Below are 17,205 nucleotides of genomic sequence, written 5' to 3' on the forward strand. Positions count from 1 at the left end.
ATTACCAACACACACTGCATACTCCTTCAACTCAATGATGAACTTGACAAGCATAACCGTGTTGATGGAGGACAAGGCCAGCGTGTACACTCACGTCGTACTTGTGCTTTCTATAGGAAGATAGCGGGGAGAATAAGACTGTGTGTGTGTGTGTGTGTGTGTGTGTGTGTGTGTGTGTGTGTGTGTGTGTGTGTGTGTGTGTGTGTGTGTGTGTGTGTGTGTGTGTGTGTGTGTGTGTGTGTGTGTGTGTGTGTGTGTGTGTGTGTGTGTGTGTGTGTGTGTGTGTGTGTGTGTGTGTGTGTGTGTGTGTGTGTGTGTGTGTGGGCATGTCTGTTTTGAATGAGAGGAGAGTTTGGAGCAGACAGAGAGGCCAAGCTACTGGAATGTCAACAAGCCGGGGAGATGGCTCTGTCTACGCATGTGGGCAAAACCCTGCCCGCTCTCAAACACACACACACACACACACACACACACACACACACACACACACACACACACACACACACACACACACACACACACACACACACACACACACACACACACACACACACACACACACACACAAACACAACCACAACCACAACCACACACACATGTGAAAACACACTGATACACATTAGGTGAAATGAGCTCATACACTTCAAAATAAACACAAATATAGTGGCTGCAGTGCACACGGACACTGGCATACAGATGTGCACAAGTACACAGTGATGTCTTTGGCTATAAAAATATACACAAGTGATGCACACACACATAAACACACACCCATCCTCCCCCCTGTGTTGATACCCTGTTTGGAGTTGCGATGAGCCGTGTAAAATGAAGATCAAACATACCTGTATGTCATTATAGCTACACTTCAGACATGCCTATTGCTGAAGCAGAAGGGCCTAACACGAACTGTGTGTGTGTGTGTGTGTGTGTGTGTGTGTGTGTGTGTGTGTGTGTGTGTGTGTGTGTGTGTGTGTGTGTGTGTGTGTGTGTGTGTGTGTGTGTGTGTGTGTGTGTGTGTGTGTGTGTGTGTGTGTGTGTGTGTGTGTGTGTGTGTGTGTGTGTGTGTGTGTGTGTGTGTGTGTGTGTGTGTGTGTGTGTGTGTGTACACATGTGTTTTTTATTTGTACATGTATCCACACATAGAGAACATGTCTTTGCACATACAGTACGTGTGCCAGTGGAGTGTGCTGGTGTTTCTAGGAATGTATTATCCACCTAAGTCTGAATAAGCTCAACTGTATGGCAGCATTTTAAAATATGTGTCTGTGTGGACGGATAAAGAAATACATACTCGGATACTTGGTTGTCCTGATGTTACAGCTTTGACATGTCTGTATCTTTTTGTTTTCAGACAATAGCATACCTGTCTGTAGCTTCCGGGTTTGTGTGTATTCATGGCATCAGTGTGGTTTTTAGCCACTGCAATGTGGATATTTACTGTTTTTCTCAGTTTTATACCGTATAAGGTAGGGTAGGTAAGAATGAAGAAACCAGTTTGAGTGCGCTAGAATTTGAAAGTGCACAACCGTAAAAAATCTGCCCCTTCCATCAGACTTCCTTAGAGAGCCCCTCCTCCAACACACACAAACGCGCACATGACCAATGAGGGCACGAGATAAGTTTGTGCACAGATGGAGGGCTGACAGGCAGGTAGGCCATCCAGTTATTTTAGCCGGGCCGGCTCAGATGATTGGTCGTGCTTTTTACAGCGCTACAGCTTCCACAGATGACATTTTTTTATGTATTTACTGTCAAAGCATTTAATGTATTCATTGCTATCGGGATGTTAAGAGCATTCCATGGAATACAACAAGTGTTTCTGAAGTGAATTACCTACCCCACCATTAAGGTGACATCTTTGTATTTGGACAGATAAAATCAAGACTCTTAAAGACACGTTATTGGACTTTGAGAAACTGGAATGTATATTTTACTTTATTTAATGACACCTTAGTGATCGTAAGATTAATTTGTTAGTCTAAAACTCAATTGGCAGATGAATCGATGACTAAAATAATAATTAGTTCAAACCCTGATGTGCGTGCACTTGTATGTCTATCGCAGACATGGACAATGAGAATATCAATGAAGGTTAATTTGCGAAAGAGATCCTAACATGTCTATAATTGTGGTTCTTGGCCAATCATTAAAACAATGATGATGGTGCTAATCTGTCCCGGCTTCTCCAGCTCTTTTCTGCCAAATCTTTAAACAAAGGCAGCCCCGGCAGTGACCCAATGTGCAGTATCTAACCAGCTGCCTGGCAGAGAGAAAGAGAGAAAGAAAGGAATAACAGAAGCAGAAGAAACAAGTGACTTTTGGGTACATTAAGGTAGAAGTCTATTGATTCTGGCTGTCTACTCCGGCCGGTTCTTTCCGCTTGTTATTGACTGTCTATTCTCCACTGTTACACCAAAGCTGCTGCCTTATGTGCAGTAAGGTTTATATTCATTGCATAAGGGAGCATATTTGAATTAATTCCCAAATATCTTCATTAAAGATAAAGAAATGCTAATGTTTTTCAGTAAAGAGGAACAGAGTTCAGGTTTTAGATTGTATGACTCTCATTCCCTTTGCCAAAAGGAAGATTATTCAAATTGATTCAATCCCACCTGGACTCAGGCAGAAGCAGAGAAATCAGCTATTTCCTGAAAACCTGTTTGTGTGTGTGTGTGTGTGTGTGTGTGTGTGTGTGTGTGTGTGTGTGTGTGTGTGTGTGTGTGTGTGTGTGTGTGTGTGTGTGTGTGTGTGTGTGTGCCTGTGGTCGTATGTCCGTGATTTGTGTGGTACTGTGACTTCAAATATGTAGTGGTTGAAAGTAACAAAATAATTGAACTTACCGTGAATACTCATTTTTCCTAGTCCTCTTTCCTAATCTTACCAGCTACTTTGTACATAGTACCATGCAAACATTAACAAACTACAACTTTGAAATGATATGACATAACAATACTATTCTATAATACAATGAAAAGTGCCATTCTGCATACTAAGTCTGTCGAAAGCTATGCCTACGGCTTAATGCTGCTTTCTTTTCTGTGTGTGTGCGTGTGTGTGTGTGTGTGTGTGTGTGTGTGTGTGTGTGAGAGAAATGCTTGAAATGCAGGTCCTTGATAATATACACATACTCACCCGTACAAACATCCTTTAAAATTGTACTACATATTTTCATAAGTGATCTGATTAGGGGAACAACATTTATTTTTGTATTGTCAAGAGTCCGACTTTAATCTTTGATCTATACATCAGTTACGGTCATTATTCCTAATCATCATTATAACCTGCAGCATCGATTAACCTACATTCCTTTGAACTCCTAACAACTGTGTGCAGTGTAAAGACTGATCTCCCCTCTTTGAAGTCAAGAGTATCCACGAGAGCTACTGGTAAAGAGTGGGCAGATTATCAAAGAAAATAATTCCCTGGTAATGATTTGTATTGTAGGAAAATGTTGTGTTGGGCATCATTCGTCTTCCTCTGACAAATGACGAGCGTGAAACTGAAAGCAAACTTGAGCATTAAGGACGGAGAAACAACACCACCGGCTGGGCTCCAGTTCAAATAAATCTCAGTGCGTGCACACCTGGGCTCCTTGAAAAAGTTATTTGTCTTACACGCTTTTTCCCCCTCTCCAGTCCTTCATAGCATGCCGGCCAAAGCTCGGGAGAGGGAGTAGTAATCTGTGATTTCTTGGCTGCATGGACTACCAATGCGAGGGGATGTATTTTGCTCATTTTTCCCATAACACCTTGCTGCTTGTGTTCCCAGAAAGAAAGCAGGTGGACATGCACGTACGTCGGTGTGTGTTTGTGATTCAGTGCGCGTCAGTCGGTGCCAACACTGTGTGTATTGCTACATTTCTACAGTCACACATGATTGATTGCAGCTTCAGACCTACTCATGTGAGGGTCCCTCGACACCCAGCAGTACTTGGAAAACAGTCACACGGCCGACACCGGGAGCACACATCCACGGAGAAAAAAATCATCCTTGTATTTTCACGCACCTACAGGGAAATAGTCCCTGAGTCCGTCTAGAGTGGTGGTCCTTTCATCTGCAACTCTACAAACATTGAGAGTAAGGCTGGAAGCTCCACTGTCCTGTGGTGGAATTGTGCCCGCGCTCCATTTAGCTGCCGTAGCAACAGCTTGAGAAACCAGGCTGATTGCTGATCCAAGCATCAGCTGATTGATGGCTTCATGACAGCTTCTGCACACTGGAGTTCAGCAGCAGGGAATAAATAACTTATATGTTTTCCACATGCACATAGGTGCCGTTTTATGATGTACTTCCCAGCGTTTCACATAGTGTTATAACTCATTTGAAAAAAAAAAAAAAAAAAGTGTATATATATATATATTACTACGACCCTTTTGCAAAAAACAACCCTCTTTAGAAATGGACCTGCTGTACACATTGAATAGCAATATGTAGCTGTCATGGAGAATACATGTTCATTCATTTACAAACACTCACTTATCTAAGATATCTTACATTGTGAACTTTTATTTGTTACTGTCTGAAACAAATGATCAAGCCAGACATATATCGTTAAGGTTCATTTTGAGTGTTAGAAACCCATTCAACATCCCAAAACCCTTAATTGTGGCTGCTCTTTATGCGGTTGAACTACTTCCTGTGTAGCACCCAATTAATGAATTAATGATTACACATAATAAGTTGGGGTTCTTGCTAAGGAACACTTTATTCATTCATGTTCCGAAGAACAGCTTCCCCCTTTATCCATTATGTAGATAAAAACTAAGTGATATTTCTCCATTGACAGATATATTGTCACAAATAAATTTCAGTCACAAATAGAAACAAATTACTTTCTCCCAAGTGTTTAAAACGGGACTTGGCAGGCCAAATTACTTACTCAAAGCATTCTTCTGGTGTGGATCCTAAACCAGTGATGGCAGCAGATTTCAAGCAGAAAAAAAAAAGCGTTTTTCATCAGCCTCTCTCATAATTGGAGCTATCATAACTTTTTATTGCGATCAAGACACATTTAGATCCTGTCAAGGTTTCACATGTCCTTGCCACTTCACCGCCTTGGTCAAGGTCATCGTATATTTGCACAGTGTTCCCGTGATGAAGGCTGTAATTTTTGCCGATATTATCTTGGAACCCTGGAATATTGTCGTATATTACAGTCCATTAATTAAACCGGTCATTTCTCTCTCCGTCCCCCTCGTCTCATCTCTCCCTCTGAAACCCTTCCCCCCTTTATCTCCCATTCCAGCCACTTATCATTTCATACTTTGTTTCATCCCCTTGTTAACTTCCTCCGTGACCCCTCTCATATGCCCTTTACTCTTTCCTGCTTTACTTTCCTCTCTATTTACCCACTATCTCCTCATGCTTTCCTTCTTCCCTTCTCTGTGTATTCCCTTCATTTGGTTTAATAGATGAGCAGTGTAGCATTAGTAATGACCTTCATAGTGTTGCTCTCTGGGAAGGCTTAGAGCAATGTTAGCCATGTTATTAAACAATAAGATTAGGACTGCGAGGGAGGTTTCTGCAGGCTTATGTGTGATTATCATTATTATACAGTCTCGCCAAAGGGGAGTCATATATTAGATAACGATTCATTATAAAAGTAGATAATAACAATCTCATATCCCCTTTCGAAGGCCTGCGATTCTGCTACTGATATTGCACTTCATTTCATTTTTATTTTCTACTAAAAAATCATCTATTTCGCTTTGGAAATACACCAGCATAATTATGGTTTGAATTATCCATTCATATCTCATCACTGTGGACGCCTTGGCTTGTATTTCTCTCCACTGATTACAGTCTGCTGCGAGCTGAGACAGCCAGTCTGGGTAAAGACGGCTGCAATAACCTCATGGTGGGTCAACAAAATGCAAATTAGGAGTTCAGATTTGGCTCTTTGCTGATGTGACAGAACATAATGGGGTTGTGATGTTCACCATGATGGATTACCACCAATAAACACAACTGTTTGTGCCAGTGGTCTCTTTTAAAAGGTGGAATTGAAGCCAGCATCTGACTGTATGGGAAATCTATTAAATATGGACATTTGGGAAAAGGTCAAAAGGTCATTAAGTTAATTTGATATTTAAGGGGAAATCAGGAAAAATCCATATTTGAGAGGCTAAACAACTATTATTTTGATTAAATACAATTGTTAACTTTTTTTTCTTGAATAATTGACTAAATAATGAATGGGAAAAAGGCGGCAGCTCTATTCTTTCTTTTATTCTTAGCTGTGGTCATTAGCATGTAACCACCTTTTGGATATGGTCAAAAGTTTGTGAACAACATTTTAATCAATCTGTTCCTTCAAAATAACTCAATCAATAACTATTTGTAGTTTAGTTTCCAACATGTAAAACCCTGGGTAAGATCCCTTTTAAGATGAAGATGCTGGAGTTGATAAGAAAAGAAAGATGGCTGAACTGTGTCCAGGCAAACAAATGTAGCCGGATGCACACATGTCTCTCCCACCACTCGCTGTTTTTCTCCCTCTCCGTCGTGGAATCCTACAGATGTTTCTGATCAAAGCGGTGTTATCCAGCTGTCCCGCTCCTTTTTCTCTCCATCTCCCTGTAGCCGAGCCTCAGGAATCCATCTCCCATTCCTCATTTCATGACCACTCTAATCCGGGGCTTGTAAAATATTAACTGGCCTACTCGCTCTCGACAATTCGTCCTCCCTCCTGCGCTGTCCTCCTTCTTTCTCTCTTCTTCCTCTCCTTATCTCTCTTGCGTCCACGCTCACAGAACATAGACATCTAAAATGTGAAGTATCAATTAACCCGGTCGCCTACAAATCTCCTCCAGTGGCTTCAGCAGGCCAGAGGATGAAGACGATGACACACAACACTGTCTACATGCGAGGCGGCGGGTCCAAAATAAGATGTCAGGAAACAGGAAGTGGATTTATTTGAGCCTTGGTTGCTCTAACTCATGCACAGAAAACACACATTCACACACACTTCCACAGCCGCAGCTGCCTCACATGAAAGAGGCAGAGAAAGAGAGAGTGAATGTTAATCTCTCTGTGGGAAAGAGACAGAGAGGATAAAGTGATAACTTAATTCCAAGATGTTTGCAGAGGAAGTGTGGGCGGGGGCAGAAGTGTGTATGTTTGTGCATACTTCGATCCAAAACGTGTTTGTTTTTTGGCGCCTGTGTGGCCCCTGCGTGTGAGCGTACACTACACGTGGACCTGGATCTACAGAGCATCTCTGTCGGCTAATTAATATGCGCAAGGCCGTGAAAGTGTCAAAAGCAGTTTATTGTAATGCTTATTATGTCATACTGGAGTTAATCTGATCTCTCTTATAAATCGCCGGCGGGGGGATTTAGCATTTTTGCTGTGTCATACCACAAGGAAAAAAAATGTGAGGAGCCTGCCTAACCAGCTCTGGCGCATGCTGACCGAGGCAAGAAAAGTGTGATTGTAAAAAATGATCAGAAAACAGGGCGAGGAAGAAAATAAAGAATATACACATTTGAACCTTTCCGTCTCAGTGCACTAAAGTGCTAATTACTTGCACATCCATTTCTACAGGCTGTAAATAATGACCACTCTCATTAATCTCTTGTACCAATTACTAACTTCCGGGTAAAAATAAATTCAATTTCCTTTGCAAACACTTTATTACATTATTTCCTTAAGCCCTTTGTAGTAAATTTTGCCCAGACATATTTTTTAGGTCTAGAAATAACAGTTATTTGTATCACTGACTTTGACTTTAGTTTGTGCTAAAAAGTCAGAAAATATTGAAAAGGATGTCATCCCAGTTTCTCAAAGTCCAAAGCAATGACATACACTGTCTTATTTTGTCATTCCAAACCCGAACACACATTCGGTTTTATTTGTTATTATTAAAAAAAGACAATGTTTTTTGCAATTATTGCATATTAAATGACCCTAGGGCTGAATGCATGACTTTAATGCTTTTGAAGATTCCTTCATAAAGTGAATAGTTAAAAAAAGCCCTTTTTGTGTATTTGACAGTATCTCCGGATAACTTAAACTCTCATGTGCATCAAGTAACACCATGCATACCTTTTGCTTGCCCTCACAACAAAAAGACACATAGATGTCTGTGATTGCAGCATTTGAGGAATATTTGCATGGAAATCATAAATACGTGTGGCTTGTGGGCTGCATAATGATTTGCAATGATTGTGGAATTATCTGGACGGCCGAGTGTCCGTGCTCAGGAGACAATGAAAAGACGAGTGAAGGCCAAAGCTGACTGAGAGGTGGTGGATCAGAGGCCCTGAGCAACAGCCCAATCACACACAAATAAGCCATCTGTGATCTCATAACTCATTAGTGTCCACTGCTTACCACCTACCCTGAATAAATACATATAGTAAATGGACTGATTGGATAATGTATGTTGTGCTTTTGTCCAATTGAAAACAATAGGTTGGGGGAAATATATTGTTAGATTTGAGTCTGATGGTTGGTTTTCAGAAGCTTGGACGTCAGTTAACCCTTTTGGCGCAAAACTAAAGCTGTTATCTTTTCTCTATCCAAAGCCACCAGACTCTATTGACAAAAACAGCTATTTTAACCTAAAAGGAACTCAGGAGTTTGCTGGTCTGCAGCTACCTCAATTGTTTGGATGATTTGTTGTTTTGTTCGATGTTCACAAAGAGTAAGGTTGTAAGTGCCAAAGTCTCACAACAACACAAACAAACACACGGTAGACGAGCAACCCTGCGTCGCTAGAAAAAACAACTATGTGTGTCAATGAAGTCTGGTGGCTTTAAAAAGGTTGAATGTAACGGCTTTTATTCCTCGACGAAAATGACTTTCTGATGAGAAAGTATAGCAGTGAAATGATTCTTATTATGGCGCACTGATAAACTGATATTGATTTATTTTGCTGTTTGAAATGAGTTTTGCTGAGAGTATTAAATTGTGAGCCTATTTTCCCATCTATTTTCCCAAAGTGAGAGCACGTTATGCTGCAGACCATAAATATAACATATCAACTTTCCATTTAGTAATCAGGTATTAAAAAACATGGCATTTTAGTCCTTTATGATCACAAATAATCCCTTCAATTCAGCCTTTCGATTAAAGTGAACATGTACTAGAGGAAAATAGGTATCTCTCTTCAGAAAATAAGATCAATAACCGCCGCTCTACCAATCAGTGTTTAACTGTGTGTGTTTTATTTCTCTGCGCCAGTATAGATGGCCCGGGCGCAATCAGCATGTGCAAGCCACCAAAGTGAAAAAATCTGATCTTCTAAACCTAAACTGATAATTCTCCTGGGCTCTATCTCTGTGTGTTAGCCAATCCAATATTTTACTGTTGGACTTTCAAAAGGCACAGCTCCCCTTAGGCATACAAATGCGATTCGCTGATAAATGTTGAAGTGAGTTACAGCCTGGCTGGAAAGCGCCAAGGCCTGACATGCACATGCCAATGAATCCAATAGGAGAAGCACACACTGTCACACACACGGTATCACGCACACACACACACACACGCATGAACGCAGGGGATAGAACACTTTGGAGATGGTAAATCAGGATGCCAGCGTTGAACTTCAATTTCATTTCTCGCTGTTGTTGTGGAGTTGGATCGTAACTTACAGCTGGTTACTCACACAAGCACACACTTTAAACACACACATGCCGAGTGAAGTCACCGATGCAGAATGATAGAGCCACACTCTCCGACATTTGAGAGTCAGATATATTCTATAAATTGAAACGCATACATGCACTCACAGGCTCACACAGATGGTCCACCAAAATCAAAATGCATCTGTTTTCTAATGTAGTTGAGATGATATGTGTGTGTGTGAGGGGGTTGTGTGGATGCTAGATATGTCTCTGACTATATCTGAGACTGTTTGAGTTGAATATGCACTGATGTTGACAGTGCAGAAGTCCCTGTTAGGAAAGCGTGCTTGTGAATGTTAATGAAGAAATTAAATAACTTTTATTTATTGCAGAGGGATATTTGTCAGAGCGTAAAATAGTGGTCGGCCATGTTATTTTCCAATAGCCAATACTGATATTTAGAGAGCAGGTGAGCCAATGCCAGATATACGTATAATCCTCATTTATTGTTGTTTCAAATGTTTGTGTATTTGTACAAAGTTACTGGCTGCATTATCTTAAAGAACTCAATTTTGTAATACATGTATACAATTATAAAGTTTTTGTGCACTTGCATGTATTAGCAGGTAGCAGCATATCATTGTTTCTGAGAGATAATTTACAATAAAAAAGTACATCAATGAAAATAAAGACAAAATGAATGTAGAGGCCTTGCCTTGTGATGGCTCAGTGAAATACTATAATACAAAGACATAATAATAATAGGCCTTGTGAGCGCAGGCACTGGACAATGCCAATTATTTTGCAATCCCATTTATCACTTCACAACTACAGTAGTCTAACTGTGTAACCAGTGATGACATTTCATTATTTCTACAACAAAGTAGGTTATTTGCTTTCCTTCCCAAATATATCAGTATGACCTAAAACCTCTGTTAGTCAGACACTGTCATTTGTCAGTCAATCCACATTCCCATTACAAGAACATATCCTATGAGAGTATTCTGTGGCTCTACTTATGGGGTTTAATTCACTTTTTACTTATTCCCATTGGACATTTTGAGGAGGACGACATTAAGTCACTACAAAAATGTACTTGCAGTCCTGTCAGCCTTAACCTAGTCTCCTTCTCTGAGCCAACATCCTCACTTCATGAGCAGAGGTTTGATGTGTCTGCAATAGAAAGGAAAAAAGCTGTCGTGCCCGACGGCTCTTGATATTTAAACAAGTATAACATTCCAGCAGTGTTTAATCAAATCAAACAGTGGGGCCACTTTTTCTGACAAATATCCTCGCTGACACTCGGCCAACCATCATTTGACCTTAATTGACCTTTCTGGTTGAATTACGGTTAATTAAGGTGCACAAAATAAAGATGTACTTTTAGGATTGTCCTTCCGTCACGTAAAGCAAACAACACTTTGGCTTTTTTCTGTACCTCACAGAATGTCTCTTTGTTCTTTTATAAAAGGGGCAAACTCACTCTATTTGGAGTGCCTACCAACCCATAGATGGAAGGAAATGAGACAGCGCAAGCCCTTTTTGTCTTGGTTACCTTTGTCAGATAACATGGAATTCAATAGGCTATTCAGATGTGGCTCCCTTTCTTGTCACATGCTGGATTATTAGAATATAACACCCCTTTTGAATATCTCCACCCAAGGTTTGAATACGACCCTTGCTATCTTTCTTGCCAGCCAATCAGAGCTGGGCTTTTTTGGGAGCCGGCCTTAAAGAGACAGGCACTAGAACGGGGCGTTTGACACAGAGTGTGAATACAGGTATATTCAGATGGATACTATGGGAAAAAATAGTGTGATTTTTGAACATAAAAAGCAATCAAGTTATAGTGGAAATCCAAACTACATGTATGAGCCTGGTAAATTAGCAGTTTTCACCTTTAAGTTCCCCTTTAAACTACCATTGTGACCTTTTCCTGTCCTTGTCAGTTTGTTTTTCCTTCTTTAACCAACTGCACGTATTATTTTTCACTTCTTAACTAGACATTTTATTTCCTTGACCTCCACTGTTATGTTGAACACGCATGGACTACAAATCTGACCAAACAACATGTCTTATTCTAAGTTTATGTGTTATGCGTGCTCATTTTTGTATGGCAATATGTTTACTAAGGCATAGTCCGTGTGTGTGCACATATTTGTGTTTGCCATTGTGTGTATACAGTTTATAAACACGAAACTGCACATATTCCCATGAGTGTTTATGTGCACTTTTGTATTGTGGACTTCAGTCTGTATGAGCAGAGTCTTATGTGTTTTCATCACTCATGTCAGTTTAATAAACAGCCCACGGAGCCATACATGCAGTTCACCGCCTGTGGGTTTGTGTGAATATGTGAACTGTGCTTGTAATGTCCTGCAGGTCTTAACAGCAGTGACCTCACAACATGACCTCCTTATGCTAATGTTCTGCTCTGGTAAACACCACAGGGCTCTATAAGAACGTCAACTCAGTCGGTGCCCTGCAGAATCCTGTAATGAATAAAACGTTGAACCTCCATGTAATGGCAAGCGAATAGTTGAATCTCACTGCCAACCCCTGGAGCCCCAGTGTTACATATTATTTATCTGAGCCATAAAACAGCTGGATACCACATCAAAATATATTCCAAACCAAAACATTTACCCAAGTTTCATTCATACATTTCAGATATGACATATTTGATATTTGATCCAAACCTGAAAACATGCAGAAAATGACAGGCTATGTCCCCCCTTTAATGCCAGGCTATGTCCCCCCTTTAATGCCAGGCTATGTCCCCCCCTTTATTTCTAATAAAAGCAAAAGATAGAAAGATCTGCTTCAGAAACCATTGAGCCTTCTGAAATATCTACTTGATGAAAATAATTGTGCACTACTTAAAATACAAAATTAATGTAATGTAATTAAGCTACCTTTTCAAACCAGTCTAATACTCTGAAAGTCACATAATAAAACGTTCAGTTGCAGCGATATCTATCGTCCTCAATTCTGTTGTTTGTTTCACTCATGAATTGTTATTTTATCATGTGTCTAACTCACTTGATTTAGCCTCCACAAAGTGCTTAAACCTTTGTGAAAATAACTCCAAATATCTGATCTGCCTCTCGGAGAATTATAAACAGTTAAATCATGAAGTCCCTGTCAGTCGGCATCAACATTAATGAGGAGAGTAATGAGTACAAAGAGTGAAATGTTAGCTTTGTGAAGGACATAGATGATTTTCATTCTCGTTGGCCAGTGAATAACAGTGTTCCAGCGCTGCTTAAAATGCCCTGTCTATTACCAAGAGATCGATAGCACTTGAGCTGAATGTCATTATGGTTATTAGGCCTGCTAGTCTGTATGCTGATGAGGCATGAGGACATTATGCAGGCCGCTGCGAGAGCCTGTGCATACGTGTGTGACTACATGAGTGTCCTCATAAGTGTAGCTGCTTGTGTTCCCATTGTTGCTGTGAGGTGTATTATGCAAGTGTGTGCAGAATACTCAAGATCAGCGATTTACTCCCGATGAAGGCTGAAGCTTCGGAGGTGAGAGAACTATGGAGAGTGGAGAGGAAAACAGAGAGAAGGACAACAAGATATGGGGAAAGTAGACAGTGAAAATAACTTACTGAAGGATAAACAAAGGCAAATATAGAAGGAAACAGGAAGTGATTGCTACATAAGAGGGTAGCTCCTGGATGTAAAGTTAATGAATATTATGGGTGTTGCTGAATGCCATAGAAGTGAACGGAAGTAAAAAAATATCTTATGTATTGTTGGGTTTTGACTTTTTATGTGTTTTGTTTACAATCATAACTAACACAAGGCAAATACAATGAGTCTGTTATATTATAAATAAGCTATGGGTTCAAAATGCATCAATAAATAGCTGTTTATAAAGTTTGTTTGTCAGTTTTAGGCATGGTTGGGTCCATGTTCGTGAGTATGTTGATGGGCAGTGTATTGCAGCAATATGTGTTTCCATGCTAAACAGCAGTATATTATGATTATATATAATAGCCACATTTCAGACAGTGTGAAACGGGCACAACGTGAGAGGAGGGTTAACTCTGATCCGACAGGAGAAATAAAAGAAGAAGTTCAAGGTAGAGGACAGAAAGGAAACACAGCGAGAGGGAGAAGGAGCAAAGGCTACAGAGAATAATGGGTATTGGAAAGGGACTGAGGTTTAGAGAGGGTGATGCAACCTGAGCAGATAAAGACGACAGGATGTGGCGGCAGAAGAGAGAAGGTCAAAGAGTCAAGGACATCCGCGGGAAAAAGCTAAATAAAGGTCATTTCAGCAACATATTCTAAAGGGCTTGCTCCTACCTATAGAAAATACTCATTTCTGATGAGTTGGACACATATCATAGTTTCCCTTTCCTAAGACAACCTAATGCCAGTGAAGGCAGTGAGAGGAATATTAAGCCAGGGACTTTTTCAAATGTAATATATATGTTTTTAATAATACGGTCTCTCCCTTCGATAAGTAAGCAGATTTCATAACTAAAGAATACCCCATAGAATAATGATGTTCTCAGAAACTCCAGTATAATGCGGGAAAAGTTTCTCCCCTCTCTTCTTAGTCGTCACATAAAGCAAGTGCACCAGCAGCATCGTCATCAAAGCTAACATCAAAGTCAGAAACTTTATTTTTTTCTTTTAACCGAGATGCAAATAAGTTTTTATGTAAATAAAGTCACACATCCGTTCAAAGTGACTCAACAGAGGGGGAGATCAAAGGAAATTGGCATTTCTTGCCACCACCATGCATATGCACGCACATTATTTGGACTTGGTGAAATGGGGTGAGCAGGCATGCAGAACAAACTGGGATGGACAGACAGAACAGGAGACAAAAAAATAATAAAGACCCCATGAATAAAAGACGGAGAGCGAAGGGGAAGTGCTAGGGGAAGTGGGGGGAGGATGAGCGACAGATAGAGAGGAAGATAGAGCGAACAAACAGTGTCAGGTTAATGTTAATGGGGACAGAGATCTTGTGCTATTAATAATAAATGGCTCCGTTATGGGACATGAAATATACATGAAACACTACGTTAGACATCTGTATCAGCTGTGTTACATCCAGAGGAGGAAGCTAGCTCGGGTGGAAAACAGCAAAACGAGAGGCATTGTAATGGGAATGAAAAGAGGGAGGGGAAACACGCACACAAGAAAGAGACAGGGAGTGAGACATCACACTAAGACAAGGATCTTGACAGTATCTGACTCCTGGGCACTTTTTTTTCCTTCATAGACGAGAGCTTTTTCCAAAGATGGGGATCAATAAGTCATTGTTGTCTCTTGTTGTGCTGCTGATCCTCAGTGTTTAAGTGTTAATCTGAGGTCTACACTTTGTGTGTCCCCGTGGGACTTGTAAACAGAGCAGGGCTACTAACCCCAGTGTCTTGGCTAAAACCCCAATCAGGCTCGCATATATCCCTTAACCCCCCAGGGTCACGGTCCACACAACTTTAGTGACCCCAGGGACCAAAGCAGTGTCTGCAGCCAGGTCGCTCATTTAAGGATAAAAGCTACACGGGTAGCAGAAGTCAGAGGGGAGAGACACTATAGCGGAGACTCTCCAGTTTTAAAAGAAACATAGCATTTTTCTCAATGCTTCTTGTCTTTGTCTCTGGTGAAACTAAATCTGTCTCACTGCATGGAGGAAAGACATGTGTTCTTTTCCTATTCTGTGCTCAGCATTAAATAGTGATTTCTGAACTCTGAGATATTTATGAATCCTGTTTTCATACACAGTTTGTGGCTCTAGCTAAGGTAATGCAATGTTATTCATCCAGAATGCCCCAAAAAACAAGTCGTAACTTATCGAAATATATCAAACTAAATGTTGTAAGAGGTTATTGTGTTTAATGAACTGTACAAAAAAGTGTTGCAATGTCTCCATCGGTCCTTCACTGCAACTACAATTCGGCGGTTAGGGTTAGCAATGTACATAGGTGGAGAGTAATACAGAGTATATAGCCAAAACTCATTTGGTTGACTTAAAGATATTACATCCATAAATGTGGGAGGCTGTGGCTCAGTGGATAGTGTGCTGGACTTCGAATCAGGGGGTAGCAAGTTTGAGTCCCACTGCAGTCAGCATGTCGTTGTGTCCCTGGGCAAGACACTTCACCCCAAATTGCTCCTGTGGGGATTGTCCACAGTACTGAATGTATGTAAGTCACTTTGGATAAAAGTAAAATCCTTGGCCAGTTTATTCAATCTGGGGAAAACTATCATCAAATATTATAGTCATACACAATGTTCCTTTTTTGTTGTTGCTAGGGACTAGTATGAGTGTCACCTTGGGAAGTCCCTTGACAGAATATCGTGCTTGTTGAACATGCCGATATTATCCTATATGTCTCCGTTTTGAACGACCATCATTACATTCAATCTCTGCCTCTTTGTGTCTCCAGTTGCGAGGAACCAGTATGAGCGAATGGGCAATGATGTCACCATGCAGTGCGGCTCCCTGGACAACGACGCGTCAGTGTCATGGAAGGTGAACGGGACGGACGTGAAGGCCCAGCACCACCTCGAGGGTCCCAGACTGATGCTTACCGAGGTGGACCTGGGACACAATGGCCTCTACAGCTGCTTCCAGAACCCGCACGGAGAGAGGCGCGACACCATCTACCTTCACATCGGCAGTAAGTAGCCAGACAATGGCCCGCCGAGCGTTATTACAAATAAGATGTGATGAATCTTTAATCATCCCAAGGGGGAACTGGGTTATTGCAGCAGTAAAAAGAGTGAGGGGAATTGAAATGAGAAGTGTGGTGCAACTGACCGTGATGCAGTAACTTCAGAAGAAAAATGTTAATTTATAATCATGAAGCAAATGGAAAACAATACACACAAATAAACGGGACTAGCAACTACAGCTGTTGTGATTATGCACTCTGACATTTTAATGGTCATGATTATGTTATGGCTTTCTTGTTGGCGGTTCTCTTCAAGTTACTTTCTTACTATGGTATTGCTTCAGGCTGCTCACTGAATCCGGAGTGGTTCTAGATTTTCACTGTGTCAATAATACATGTGCTAACTGGCTTGATCTGCTTGTAGTTGTTGGGCTTCCTGGTTCAAGAGACAGGGGGCTTGTGATTGGCTGCAAGGTGAAAGGAAGATGACCAAATCACTGTCTTTAAGAGTGACCAGGAATGTGACATTAAGAATTAAAAACTGACCTTTAAAGTAAGATTACAAAATAAAAAGGGACATTATTCATTTTTGAATAAAAAAAGCGACAGTTAAAGAGAGATTACGAAAAAGTGACGTGAAACGTTAGATTACAATATAAAAAGTGACCTTATTAAAAGTGAAGTTATCAAATAAAAAAGTGACATTAAAAGTGAGACTAGAAAAAATAAAGCTGACAGAAAATACAGTATACGTATTATTAAGGATGCTGTTATGAAACTAAAAAAGAGACCTTCAAAAAGGGCATTTCATATGATTAAATAAATTCAGTTATTAATTCCAATAACAATGCTGTTTAAAATAACCATTGCAATAAGTAGGATTATATAACATTTCAAGTTCAAACTTCGAGTTTAAATTATTTCTATTTCTATTTGTATCCTTTCTCTATTCAAATACAGTATTTTCAACAATTTATTCATATGTATTTC

At 40.4% G+C, this 17,205-nt stretch overlaps 1 protein-coding gene across 2 annotated transcripts in view; it reads left to right on the plus strand.

Moving 5' to 3' along the window:
* The window catches only part of cntfr (ciliary neurotrophic factor receptor), a 221,768-nt gene that overhangs the window by 107,889 nt on the left and 96,674 nt on the right, over positions 1–17,205 (plus strand). For both annotated transcript variants that reach the window (XM_079660167.1, XM_079660166.1), the window contains exon 4: positions 15,988–16,221. In XM_079660167.1, the coding sequence (XP_079516293.1) occupies positions 15,988–16,221 (234 nt within the window). The remainder of the gene's footprint in view (positions 1–15,987; positions 16,222–17,205) is intronic.

Source organism: Notothenia rossii (genome assembly GCF_949606895.1).
Source record: "Notothenia rossii genome assembly, chromosome: 11".
NCBI classification, from domain to species: domain Eukaryota; kingdom Metazoa; phylum Chordata; class Actinopteri; order Perciformes; family Nototheniidae; genus Notothenia; species Notothenia rossii.